The 14,915-nt window shown below is 41.8% G+C and overlaps 1 protein-coding gene across 3 annotated transcripts in view; it reads left to right on the top strand.

Moving 5' to 3' along the window:
* Window positions 1-14,915, top strand: part of LOC149207665 (aminoaldehyde dehydrogenase ALDH10A9, peroxisomal-like) — a 247,041-nt gene that overhangs the window by 123,276 nt on the left and 108,850 nt on the right. For all 3 annotated transcript variants that reach the window (XM_089395820.1, XM_089395821.1, XM_089395823.1), the window contains 3 exons: window positions 13,941-14,033; window positions 14,117-14,240; window positions 14,456-14,521. In XM_089395820.1, the coding sequence (XP_089251946.1) occupies window positions 13,941-14,033; window positions 14,117-14,240; window positions 14,456-14,521 (283 nt within the window). The remainder of the gene's footprint in view (window positions 1-13,940; window positions 14,034-14,116; window positions 14,241-14,455; window positions 14,522-14,915) is intronic.

Genomic DNA, 14,915 nt, shown 5'->3' on the forward strand with positions numbered 1-14,915 from the left:
TATAAAATGTTGTATATATTTAGATTGAATGATCACTACAACCAGCTGTACTGTCATGTTCCTTTTTCTGGTTTCCCTTATGGCGTGGTCAGGATGGACTTCCAGGATTGGAGGCAGCTAGATCACAGGAGCAGGGTTAGTACATCAGTGGGCCCAAGGGCTTCTAGAGGGGCTTTGTAGGGTTTTGTGGAGTTTCTTTGGGATCCGATGGCATTCACTTGGTATATCCATCATTTGTACAACTTGCTTTTCGTTTCGTTGCATTTCGACAACTTTAAGAATAGCGGGTTATTATTGAGCCTAAGTTCTAACTCAATCAATTACACTTAAGGTGGCATTCTGGGAGGGATACTTGACGGAGTACCTTAATGTAATAGCTCATTAGAACTGAAACGAGAAGATCTATAGGATGAGATGGTGGGAAGTGGCTTTTAGTGGCTTGAGGAGGGATGGTGGCGGATTTACTATTTTCCCAAATTAAAAAGGTATTTTAATTAAAATAAAAGGAGGGAAAAAGATACTAAGTGATTAAAATAATAATAAAACAAGACTCCTAGCAGGGTTTGTTGCTGCTCAATCTAGCAGGGTTTGTTGCCGCTCAATCTAGTAGGGGTCCTAGGAGGGGTTCCAAAGGGGCAACTATTAGACAAAGTGGCAAAAAATGGGACAAGGATCCATTGTCACCTCAACCGATGTGTCTTGCTCTTTACGGACTTTCACTAATGGGAGGAGTCACTGTATAAGGAGATCACTAGGAATGATGAATCAATGATAAGGTAGGTAGTGATTTCTAGGGCCCATTCACAAGAGAGACTCATTTAATAGGGCTTTCTTGCTTTAGAAGCAAGATGAAGGGCTCTCTAGGAAAGGCTCAAGGGAGGCTAAGACCTAGGGACTAGGCGTATTCCTTAATGAGGGATGCCGTAGACCTAATATTCCTTTTAGAATCAAGGTTTGCAAGTGGCCTTATGGTATAAAGAATGACAAAGATGCGGGACCACAAAGGACGCTTGGGAAGGTCCAAGTTTGACCTAGGTTTTAAAATTTTTATCTTGCTTTCTATGGTCATGCAAGGCCAAACAAGGAGGGATGAGAAAGGCCTCAGGAATGATGAACTTCCTTTGAGCTTTTTTTAGATTTCTAATAACGAGGCCCTTAACATCTACTTAACCTAGGAGGAGCCTAGACACATATGGTCTTATTGCTAGTGCTTGGTGTATCTCCCATTCCAACTGCGGGAATGACCTCAAACTTGGGGGACCTCTTGAGGGCACACCAGTGCAAATGGATGCCAACTCGCTCCAAAATTAGATGGCTACAAAGAAATTCGCTTGATGCCCTAGGAGACTTGTTACCTAACACCTGTGGATAGTATCCATAAGAGAAAATTTTCTTCTAGATGCTCCTTCGCTGGTAGTCAGTAGCCCCTTTGTAGCCACCAAACAGCTCGATATGCCATTATCTCTGCCACCTGAGCCAACCATATCGTCCCTCGCTCATCTGTTATGATCATATGTTTGAAGATTGGTATAGTTGAGTAATTTTGCTTACTTTATCATGGACACTTTTGGGCATGGATTGGTGGGGGATTCGCGGAAAGAGTGGGCTAGGTCTGTACTCTTGTCTCCTCTGCTAGATTTGGTGGTTAGCCTCATATCTGTTAATTTTAGGTATGTTCTATGCTGAGAGCAAATTTACTTCAATTTTCCATATTAGCTCAATATCAATTCCATATTAGCAATCACATTTAGCATGATAGTAAAATGCAAATAGAACATAAACATTAATCGCATAAGATAAGAGGACACAAGATGTGGCGCTAGCCAGGGACAAACCCCAATGTGGGGAAACCCTTGATCAATTCTTCTTATGTTCTTCAGTAGTTCAACAGAGAGAGAGATAGTACATATACATCAGAAGTCAACATTTTGACTTGTCAAAATAAGAGCAGAGATCTTCTCTAAGAAGATGACACATGAGGTAGCAGATTTGAACACAGGTGATTCCATCACCACGCTGTACCCATCACTGTGCTGCACTGATCACTGTGCTGCATCCATCACTGTGCTGCACTTCATTACACTATGTTGCACTCATGATACTGCATCCATCATCACTGTACTGCACCCATCATGCTGCACTTCATCATCACTATGCTGCACCATTCATGCTGCACTATGTTTCACCATTCATGTTGGACTTTCATGTTGCACTTTCATGTTGCACTTCATCATCACTATGCTGCACCATGCTGCATCCATCATCATTGTGCTGCACCCATCATGCTGCACTTCATCATCATTATGCAACACCTTTCATGCTGCACTTCATCATCACTATGCTGCACCATTCATGCTGAACTATGTTGCACCATTCATGCTGCACTTCATCATCACTATGCTGCACCATGCTGCATCCATCATCATTATGCTGCACCATTCATGGAACAACCTTAGCTGCTTGCTATGGCTTGCAACCTAGCAAAGCAGCTCACTGTAGTAATAGATTCTTCCAACAGATCTCATGAACCCCTTATTCATGCCTTGAATTCGAACCATACTTGCTGAGGAAAGGCCTCCTCTAGACATCGTACAAACTTAGGGATAGGAGACCTTTATAGGCAATGGATGAGGGTTACACCTGTCAGCTAATTAGGGTAGCGTATGGGAGTCTAATTGCTGCAGAGTTAGAGCCTAATACATCAGCGGATCTGGGCTCTTCTCGATCATACATTGACTACGTATAGGAGCTTTCTTGACAGCATTTAGGGCCTGTCTTCCATAGCTAATTAGGCCTCCTTTATATAGAGATTAGCCTTCCTATTCTCTGCGGTTAAGGCATAATATGACCCTCCTTACTCTGTGTCTAGATGTCTACTTCCAAGGCAACGTTTTAGGGTCTCTTATAGGCTTGCGTTTAGCCTCTCCTTGCCGCGATTCCAAGACTGCATTAAAGGCTTTATAACAACGTTAAGGATTCTCCATCATGACTGCGATTAGGGCTTGATTCATTGACTGTATATTAGGGTAGCGCAGGATCTTCAAGAAGACCCTTTTTCTTCCACGTCTAGGGCACTTCATGGCAGCGTTAGGGCATCATTAGGCTTCTTCCCTTTATTGCAGATTAGGGCATCATTAGGCCAGTGTATATCCTAGGGCACTCCCTCTAGATCTCTTCTTCATCAAACCCAAAACAGAATGAAGAGAGATCACAAGAGAGTGTGTGTCCAAGTGACTTGAAGGCCACATCTATTTATACTAAAACGTGGAGGACAAGTGGGGGTAATTTGGTTGCTGGCCGACCTTGATGAATTGTCACATAACACAAATAAGTTCCTATCTCCATGAATACATGTTGGAATCAGATGATATTTCGATCAATCCTACAGCTCTCGACGAGACGAATCCAAGAAAAATATTAGCTGCCATAAATAAGTAGACCCACTTGGAGTTTGGCTCTAGTTTCCAATTTTAACAATATCCTAGTCTCGTGAGACCTCCTTCACTGGCCATTAGCTTTAGGGATGACAGTATATGGAAAATCTCGATTTTGGTTGCGTGGTCTTGCTTCTCGACACCATATACATCACTCCCCTCTGCTCATTTTAGTCCCATTAATCTCTTTTGCCATCCAGGTCCACATGTGTCCACTGGGTCCACATTGGGTTCGCCTTCCCCTCCCCTTGTCCACACCTTGGGTCAGGCCTAGAATGATGCCCCGAAGGTTGATGCCGCTAAAAAGAAAAGAAAAAGCATAATTTGGCCACTTACAACAGGAAATGTACCACAAAATGCAAAAGATGGCCAAGACATACAAATTTAGCATGTGGGCAAAAGCCAAACATTTGCTCTACTCCTCATTCATGGCCATCACTATGGTTTCTATGGGCCCTAGATGAGCCCCCTTCACGCTAAGGAACCCATGATTCTCCCAACCCTTGGTGGGCAATGAACTGCCCCACCTCAAAAGGGGGTGTCTATCGCTATATCCTACACTTCACGATCTCATCCCCTGGAGTCCCAAGTAGTTATAAAGAAAAATCAATCAACAGTGAAGGGCATATGAAGAAGTGTGGAAAAACAAAGGTCAGGGTAACTCATGTACCACGATTTGCTCCCTCTTACCTGTGAAAATTCCTCAAACCTGGGAATTCCTACTGCAACACCGATGATATTTCTCCTACTTGTTAGATTTACATAAACAAGTTATTTGCAGTTTCCTATTGCAAACATCGAAATACATACACTGCAGCCTACACCAGTTAAATTATATGTTGAAAGAAGAAACTGAACAATAGAGAAAGATACACACAAATGACAGTTATTTTTGGACAAACGTCCCCAGGAAAACCCAATGCGGGAAAACCGATGCAACAGATCTGAGGGTTTTTATTATTAAGCTGAAGTATTTCTGAATACAACTACTAGATGCCCTCCCAACAATTCAATTACAGAGAAAATCACTTAGCAAAAGAAACTGGTGAGATTACCTCACTCTACACCGCAAGTCTTGGCTGATCCGACAACTGAATTGTGAGTTCTCCTGATACTTCTGCATTGCCCCAGCGTGGGCCCTGCGTCAGTCTCTAAGTCACTGAATTAGCTCAACTGAGAATTGATTTGCCTTCAGAAGCCTTTTCCAATCCTCTTGGCTTAGAAATGTCAGTTCCCTCAGCAAATTCGGACCTCTGCGCAGCTCTACGTGGGGCTTGCGTGAGCCCTTCTTGGCTCTGCGTCACCATCTCTGCCCTTTGCACTGCCTCCTCTGTGTGTCTCTCTGCCTCTCTACTGAGTATTCCTGGCTCCGGAGAAGTTCATCAAGCCAAAACTCCCTCTGCCCCTCTGCAAAAGCTCACTGTCGAAATTTTCTCGAAAGTTGCTCTGCGTCAGAAAATCGAACTTCTGAACTCACTTTGTGTGTCTTCCAACTGACCCTCAAGCCTCCTTAAATAATCTCCTCGTTGACATTCAACAGCCCATATTAGAAGCTAATCAATGGCGAAGATCATTTCTGCTTGATCCTCGTCTTCTTCTAGAAGTTACACCCACAGTTAGATTAATACTCATTAATTATTTTATTTTCCTAAGTTTAGACTTAGGGTCCCATTTAAAATAATTAATTATTTTAATAAAACTGTTTTTGGGTGGAATTTCCCAAAATGTTTTTTGTGTTCTTTGGAATACATGTGCTCAAGCCTCCTTACAAAGTTTGAGACTTAGAGCACATTCGATGCTACCAGAAATCAACACTGCCTCTTAGCGAGGAATGTGCTTTAGCAATGCAACCTGCTGAAGTATCACTCTGTTATGTAACATCTCCTTCTGCCCTGCTGATGTTTGACACACTGTCCACCAACCATTGCACAAATGCTGCACCTGTACTGCTGCTAACCCTGCGACTGTCAACACTACATCCGTACTGCAACTCTCTCTGAATTTCTGCATCCGTGCTACTGCTGGCCCTGCCACTGCCAATTGCCACTGCACTGCACTGCAAACTGCTGTTGCTATTGTATAACAATGGGAAAACCTCCTAAATTACTGAACTAACTGTGTTTAGTATGATACCATGTGAATGATGGAGCATGACTGCTACTAGTCTCCGCACTGACCCTCTGAATCTTCTATGTAGCTGCTGACCTCTGCTCTGTGCCATTTACACTATTGCCAATTGTTGAATTTTCTAAGTCTATCTGTTAGAAAATTAATCTGTATTATGCTAGTTTATTTCTTCTATTTGTTTAAATTCGAACAAGTTATTTAAATACATTTTAATATTGCAATAAACACAATATAGGCGCAACATCTACAGAGCATCAACTGAAAGAAAACAAGCACACAAGTGACACTGTTATTTTTGGACAAATGTGCCCAGAAAAACCCAATGCGGGAAAACCGATGCAACTATTCAGAGGGTTATATTATTATGCAGTCTATTTGAGTACAACTGGGTGCCTAACCAGCTCACTTGATAGAGAAAAATACACGGCAACAATACCTCTATATTCGGAAACAGGTATTCAGAAAACCTATCCCACAAAACCCCTGATACATCATAGACAACACATCCCACATCTCCTTAGCAATCCCTCTGCTAGCGATGTGACAAACTACATGATCCTGCACTCCGTCGAGACTCAAGGATCATTCGCTTTGCCTTCGCCATTTTTGCCTTGTACGTCTTCAACGGATCTAGATCTGTACGCTCAACCACCACACTGTCGACATGTGTCTTGAGGGAGTGTTCATCTGAAAGGAATGACATCCTTGCCTTCTAGATGACATAGTTGGATGCTCTGTCCAATCTATCTTGACCTCTCAAACCACTGGTTGCCATCTTTGCCTCGAAAATGTTGAATTGCTCCTCTCTGCTTCTTACTGCTACTGCTCAGCCAATAAGAAAATGTAGTTCTTGGCGGGAAGTCTTCTAAGGAAAAATTCCTTCACTGTGCTTCTCTTCTCTTCTGACGTCTTTCTACCCAGCAAAATAGCCCGTAGAAAAATTACGTCCCACCATCTCTTCCTCACACACTGTGTCCCGACTCCCACCAATTCATGTCCAAAAGTGCCCATGAAAAGTAAGGAAAACTACTTAATTATACCAATGAAAAGTCATACATTTGGGGTCGAAAGGTCCACCCTCAAACATGCATTAATAACAGATGGGCGAGGGACCACATGGCTGGCTTGGGTGGGGGAGAAAATGATACATCGAGCCCTCTAGGGGTTGTAAGGGGCTGCTGGCTATTGTACGAGGACCATCTAGGAGAAAATTTTTCTCCTATATATACTACCCACAGGTGGTGGGTAACAGGTCCCACTGGACTAGGGCTAAAGATTAACCCACTTGGTAAGGTTAGAGAATAGATTGACAGTCAAGATCGGTGAATCTTCTAGATCAACCCTTTATCCATATTAAATTCGCAAAAGAAACAAGCATAAACACCCGATTGCAAAATGATCAAAGTACCTTTTGAATATCAGCCCACCTTCTTCTAAGAGGAAATGTCGAATGTTGGGAGGTATGTGGCTGATGCAGATGGTGGAGTCACATGGCAAATCATTGTCAAGAAGTGAATGTCAAGGGCTGCTGGCTCGTTGACTATCAAATGTAGGAGAAAGGTTTTCTCCTATGGGGTTACCCATTTTGTTGGGTAACATGTACAAAATCAGTGTTCAGTACAACGCCATATAGGTGCTCATGGGTAAACTAAGTTCACCATAAAACTCTCAAGCTAATCTAAATCCTTGAACTTCATATATTTATGTATAATGGTTTGGATTCACATGGATCTGTGTGTGTGTGTTTCGACGTGTGCATTCACGCACATTTATGTTTGAAAAATACATCTTTTATTTATAGAAAAATATTTTCATTTACATGAGCAAAAACCAGAGGTGTATATACAATGAATTTCATAACATCTTCTTTAGAGCTAGTAAAACAAGATAAAAGCAAAATTCTCTTTGCAATCCTTTTAATTTAGCTTGTGGTGAACATCTTTCCATGAAGGGATACATAAATGTATGACTATAACTTTAAGGTGAATATGAGACTAGGCGACAAGTATCCACGTACGAGAGGAATCCAATCGAAGGAGCCAATAATCCTTTTTATGATAACTGAGCACAAGGCTTAAAAAAGTGCAAAAAAGAATTCAAAGAAGAAAGAACCTTGTTAATTGACTCTTGATTTGCACTTTAGGTTATTCACTCTAATTAGAGATAGAGGGGCCTAGAATACGGGGCTGGTTTACCTTCACTGTTGATTTTTGGGTAGCATCGCATGTGCTCTAGCTCCGAAATTTTGTGAAGGGGCTAGAACACATGAGATCTCCAAGACCCAAAAATCGTTTGGTGAAATTCCATTTGGATTGTATTTTATTAAAATAATTAATATTTTTAATGGGGTTCCTTAGTCTAAACTTAGGAAAATTAAAATATTAATGGGTATTAATGAAAATATGGGTGAGAAGCTTTTGAGAAATGAGGATCAAGTCTAATTTAATCTTAGCCGTTGATTAGAGACTTAATCACGACCGTTGATTTCTCAACAGGAAAAGTATAAAAGAAGGCTTGGGGTCAGTTGGAGAGGACACACAGAGAGATTGAGGAAATCAATATTTATGAGGTGAGAAGTTCTCAGGAGGGAAATCGATTGGGGAGATCTTGCAGCTGAGGGGCAGTGATAGTTCGGGAATGTAGACAGAGAGGCAGAGAGAAACTTGTTGAGGCAGCGCAGTAGCCGAGAGAGCTGACTCTAGGCCAGTCTGGGCCCACACAGCGTTGACGCAGAGCCAGAAGGGCCAACATAGAGGAAGAGCTGCCTTCCGCGCAGAAAGCTGGGGAGCCACTGGAACAGTCAGGAAAGCTGATGCAATGGGTAGAAGTGCTGACGCAAAGCCTCAAAGAGCTCCACGCAGACCCACGTAGTCACTGCGAAGGGGCAACAGAGTTGTAGTCGGGGCCAGCCAATTTTGGTTTCAGATCAGCCGGATTCTATAGAGTGAAGTGAAGTAAAACTCACTCAGGTTCCCCGCCATTGTATTTCTCTGTCACTGGTTTGGCTGGAGGGCAACCAACATTTATATTCAGAACTTCTGCTTAATTATAGAAAACCCTTAGAGCTGCTGCACCGATTTTCTTGCATTGGGTTTTTCTGAGGAAGTTTAGTCCAAAAATAAGTGTCCTTTGAATGATTGTCTCATTTATTTTCAGTACTTGATCTGTAGAGTTCTACGCTGCAGTGTATTTACATTAATATTTTCTGAAAATAACTTGTTAAATGAAGAATACAAGTAGATAATGTAAATCAGTTTTATGCAGTAGGATTTCTGGTTGTTAGATTCAAATTTTTTCACATGGTATTAGAGCAATTGCAAATCAAGGAGGACTGAAGCCATCAGCGAAAGGACATAGGAGAATCTATGCTGAAGACAACTGTCCTGAGAGACAACACAATTTTTAGTCGAGAGAGCAAAAGAGGGGTGAAGCAGTCACCAAGGAGGCTCACGTAGAGCCTGCGTCAACCTGCATGTGTGACGCTGCAATTGTAGAGGGTAACACAGTGATTTTTGGGACAACGCAAAGACGGTTGAGTCTCATTTTTTCTAGTTGCTGGGGCTAGAGGTGCAACACTGACTTCATTTGGAGTTGCTGGTGGGGTGTTGATTTTGTTGGTGTAGAACAATACCTAGTGGGGTAGAAGCAAAGCAGAGGGAATCGGTTCCTCAGAAGATTTGTTGCCAAGAAATCTAGATCCATTGCTGAGCAACAACAAAGAGAGATCAAAGAGGGGTGGTTTGACAATTGTTGGCAGAAGGATTTCCTTGAATGAAATCGAATTTCAGAGGGAGCTTGTTCCTTAGAAGATTTCTAGTGCCAAAGGAATCCAGATCCGAGTTTTGCTGGGGCAACAACGAAAGAGGGAGAAGAGAACCTATTTGACACTCGTTTGAGCAGAGATGGCAGTTAATGGATTGGGGGGTCGAGATAGGTTGGATGGAGCATCCAACTTTGTCATCTAGAAGGCCAAGATCTTGGTAGTTTTGGACAAAAATCGCATCAAGGATTATGCCTTGAAGACAATTGTTGTTCCAGTTTTGATCCTTTCAAGAAGTACGAGGAGGCTCAGGAAAAATCTAGGTGCATGATCTTCGACGGGGTCAAAAATAATGTGATCCCAGATATTTTTGAGAAGGACACATCAAGGGAAATGTGGGAGGCCTTGACCACCTTGTATGAGGGAACTTCCATTCAACATAATATGTTGCTTGAGAGTCAGATGAGATAGTATCAGATGCAGAAGGGAGAAGAAATCGATCCCTTCCTTCTCAGGTTGCAAGGGATTCGAGACTAGCTAAATTCCGTAGGGTCTACACCAGATCCTGAATTCATGGTCAGGACTGCCCTGAATGCAGTCACTGAAGACTGGGAAACCTTTGTCCAGAGCATCTTGGGCAGGGCTTCTCTCCCCAGTTGGGAGGAGATGTGGGAAACTCTTCGACAGGAAGAGATCAGATGGTTGACCAAGGCGGGAAGCAGCGGAAAAGGGATCAAAGCTAAGAAGGAGGAAGGGGAGGATACAACTCTTGCATCAGTGGGATAAAAAGGGCAACAAAAGAGGAAAAAGAAAGATATATCTAAAGTTGGATGCTTAAGATGTGGAGAATTGGGTTATTTCGCCACTTAGTGCTCTCGGAAGAAGGGCAAGGAAGAGAAGTCTGACTCAAAGGCTGCTCTAGCGCAAGCTGACAAAGAGGGCGATGATGATGATTGCGGCATGAGTGCACATGCACCTCTAGAGAAGAGGTGGGGTGATATTGAGTTTAGTCAGGAGAACTATATGAGGGGCAGGCTCCTTGAAGTGCCCAAACTCTTGGATCACATACGACTACGAGACCCGTTAATGACAGTAGCAGATTGACGAGAGTCGGTGCAAGGGATGATGGAGCGACAATGGTAGAGTTAGAGTGCCAAAGTCTGAAGCAACGTAGTGGAGTGTTGTCACAGTGCTGGGGGCATAGAGCAGATACAACAACAATGTAGTAGCATTAGAGGGTCAACACAAATAAGCAACAGAGGTAGCTTCAACATTACGGGGTATCCAGACCAACCAACATGTCAGCTTTTGGGTGACTTTTTAGTTGCTTACTTCTCAACAACTGAGTTGTAGTGCAACAGTTAACAGTGGTAGTGCTATGGGTAGCATGATGCAGTGTATTGAGAGGGAGCTGTAGTACATATGTAGCAATGACAGGGTAGTGTCATGGGCAACAATATAGATTGCAGCATTGCAGTGGATGAGGGGCAGTAGGCCGAGCATCAACAGCGCAAAGGACCGATGCAATGGATCAGTGTGATACTTCTGTTGGGAAGTATTGCTAGAGCACATTCCTCGCTAAGAGGGAGTGTTGATTTTTGGGTAGCATCGGATGTGATCTAGCTCTAGCTCTGAAATTTTATGGAAGGGCTAGAACACATGAGTTCTCCAAGACCCAGAAATCGTTTGGGGAAATTCCACCTAGATTATATTTTATAATATTTTTAATGGGGTTCTAAGTCTAAACCTAGGAAAATTAAAATATTAATGAAAATATGGGTGAGAAGCTTCTAAGAGACGAGGATCAAGTTTAATTTAATCTTAGCCGTTGATTAGAGACTTAGTCACGACCATTGATTTCTCAATAGGAAAAGTATAAAGGAAGGCTTGGGGTCAGTTGTAGAGGACACAGAAAGATTGAGGAAATCGATTTTCTGAGGTGAAGTTCTCGGAGGGAAATCTATTGGGGAGATGTTGTAGCTGAGAGTCAGAGAGAAACTTGTGGAGGCAATACAGTAGCAGGGAGAGCTGACGTTGGGCCAGTTTGGGCCCACACAACCTTGACGCAGAGCTAGAAGGGTCGGGGCAGAGGAAGAGTTGCCTTCCACACAGAAAGCCGGGGAGCTACCTGAACAGCCGAGAACGTTGACGCAGTGGGCAGAAGTGTTGACGCAGAGCCTCAGAGAGCTCCACGCAGGCCCACGTAGTTATTGTGAAGGGGTAGCGAAGTTGTAGCCGGGGCTAGCCAGTTTTGCTACTGGATTAGCCGGATTTTGCCGAGTGAAGTGAGGTAAAACTCAGTCATGGTCTCCGCCATTGTATTTCTCTGTCACTGGTTTGCCGGGAGGGCAACCAACATTTGTATTTAGAACTTCTGCTTAATAATAGAAAACCCTTAGAGTTGCTGCACCGGTTTTTCCGGGGATGTTTAGTCCAAAAATAAGTGTGTCTTTTGCATGATTGTCTCATTTATTTTTTAGTACTTGATCTGTATAGTGGTGTAGGCTGCAGTGTATTTACGTTAATATTTTCTCAAAATAATGTGATAAATGAAGAATACAAGTTGATAATGTAAATCAGTTTTCTGCAGTGGGATTTCTGATTGTTATATTCAGAAATTTTCACATTGACCAACTACAAATAGGGTCATGATAGGAAAGCTTCATCCAGTGGATGTTTTGATAGATTTGATTGGTATGGATCATCTTCTGATTGAGAGTCGAAAATTTGATTTCTCTGGGTCTATCAATATATGTACCTTCTTCATGTTCAATGTTGAAATTGAATGTGTCAAATATAGAGTCAATGGATTTTTGGGCCCTTGTTTGGGATGTTTGGAATCTCTTCCCTTGCCTATTGGGCACTTAGGGGTGGATCCTTTGTTGGGAAGCTGCTATGTGCCATATTGATAAGGGTATGAGAGGATGGTGTAGAATGATCACTTGCAAGTGAAGAAAGGGTTGTGGGTGGCTTTGCAAAAATTGGAGGGTGTTTGACTCTTTCTCGTAGATGACATTCATAATGTCACTCTTCAATAGGAGGTAGTGAAGTTGGAGATGATGATGATGGTGAGGTGGTGAGGATGATATACCTAGGGGTGCCATGGTTCATTCTCATCTCCATTAGGTCTAGGAGGGGATGAGGGGTCCATGTTTTATATTGGCCTCGGTATGTGGAAGGTGGCCATAGATAGGGTGCTTGGCATTTGTAGGTAAGTCGAATATATAATCATTTCAAATCAAAATTTGAATATTTTGTATCTTTTTTGGTTGATTGGTTTTTGTGTTCAGTTTATTGCCTTTTCTGGTATGATTCCAGCTTTGGGGTTGACTAGTTCAATAACCAATCTGGTTCTGATAACATTGGTTCCAAGCTCTTGAGTGGGTGTGGATGAAGCCAGTTGCAGGACCTAAGTGTCTTCGACATCATAGATTAATCTGTCATAGTGTGCCAGCTTAGCCAAAGAAATTTTACAAGATATATTTTTCAAACAAGGGACATCTAGTGACAGTGACAATATGGGTTTACTAAAGTTATTCATAAGGATAGAAAATAAGAATCTAGGGTACTAAAATGGCCAATAACAAAACAAAAAAGTGATAAAGGAATCCAAATAGGTAAACCATAGACAATGAAGTAAAGACTATTCCTGGATAAGAGGAGGAGAAGCAGTCCTGTAGCAGAGAGGCCGGTCAGATAACAGACAGAGGCCAAGGAAAGAGGCAAATCCTTATCCAAAGAAATGAAATGAGGAGCCTGTAGTCCTGTTAACCACCATGAAAGCAACGATGCTGAGCTTGATAATATCTTTCGGGAGAATGTCTTGGGCTAAGTGGGCCAAGCTGGACTATCCTGGGTGGAAACCAAGTGGTCCCTGCTGAAGCTGTTATAACATTCAAGGTCGGTGGTTTGTGAAGGGAGAAACCTGGTGATATTAGCTGGGAAGCGGGGGGTGTGTAGCTCTTTTCCTATACCAGGTGCTGGAGCTAGCATGTCTAAGTGACCTTTTGAAATACCCATAACAGAAATCGTTTGAAAGACAAAAGCATTCTACTCTCTTGATTGTTGCATTTGTGTGACTATTTTATAAGCAGATTGGTTTACTTTCTTCACTGCAATTTTCTTTTTATAAATTAGTTTCTTTCCCCACTGGGAGCAGTGTCTGTAGTCGAGGCTATATGGGTGATGTTTTAGTTGTCTGAGTTTGACAAGTTCTGAGAGAAATTTGTAAAAATATCATTCTGGTTTACTGTTAGTGGTTTTGGAGCTTTTCAATTCAAGAAATACTTCATGAGTATGTTGCCGAATAAAATTATAAATCATCTATAGAATGAAATTAAGATCTGTAAGGTCATTGCAAAACTGCTTATTGAGAATGAAATGATAAAATCCTATAATAGTTAATCAGTTACCATTTCCTCTTTGTTTTGGTTAGTACTGTTATTTTATATTCCCTAAGCGAGAAATCCTCATTCCCTTACTTTCCTTGTTTTCCTCTTCCATCTCAGGTTACTTTGATTGTGTTAAACTACAATGTTGTAGTATAGTTCAGATTCCAAGGACATGGAAATGAGCATCGTGTTGTCCATTAGAATTCTTACTATTTCTTTTTATTGTAGGAATTATCCTCTCCTAATGGCAGCATGGAAGGTTGCCCCAGCCCTTGCAGCAGGATGCACTGCCATATTGAAGCCTTCAGAGATCGCATCTCTGTAAGGATTTGTGTTTGCAAGGCATCAGAATATTTGTCATTTTGTTTAGATAAATCCTCTGAAAATTTCTTATAATTGTTCAGAACATGTTTGGAGCTAGCTTCAATATGTAAGGAAATAGGGCTTCCTCCTGGGGTGTTGAACATTGTTACTGGGCTTGGCCCAGAGGCTGGTGCACCATTGCCATCGCACCCTGATGTGGACAAGGTTTGGTTTCTTCTGTATGATCCTGTGCACATATTGGCAGAGACTATAATTAAATGTTTTACAAAAAATTGTGTCTCCTATATATATATATATATATATGCATGTTTGTGTCTCTGAAAGTGATTTTTTGAATTCTTTGCCTTCTGGTCCTCTCATTTTGCTTTTCTGGGTTGTTTTTAACTGAATGAGCCGTCTGTATTTTTCTATTGTGCCAGGTTGCATTTACTGGAAGCACTGCGACTGGTAGAGCCATCATGACTGCTGCAGCACAAGTAATAAAGGTGAATGAGACAGCTTGACTGCTTTTTTGTCAATTTTTGTTAACATCTGTGTCTCAGAATGCAATTTGTATTCCTCTGGTGTGCTACTGTTTGTTTTAATTGGGTCTTATTTTTGATGTTTATCAACTTTATCCCCTATTGATGGCAAAAGACAATGGGGTAAGTGATTTATTTTGTTTAGGATGATGGCTATGTGACATATAGAGTTATGGTCAACAGGTGTTGAAGTAAAGTTTTGTATCTTTGAATTGAGTCAAAATACATAGTTGAAACTAAATTTGAATGTTTGTGAAGGGATTATTGTTTTGTACTTGTTCTAATGGTTACTTAAACTGGCCCAACAATTATGACAGTTAATATTTAGGTTCTGTTCAAGCACCATATACTGAGCTTT

Source organism: Pinus tabuliformis, chromosome 1_2, assembly GCF_031772625.1.
Source record: "Pinus tabuliformis cultivar Carrire ecotype Pingquan chromosome 1_2, CPIR1, whole genome shotgun sequence".
Lineage (NCBI taxonomy): Eukaryota > Viridiplantae > Streptophyta > Pinopsida > Pinales > Pinaceae > Pinus > Pinus tabuliformis.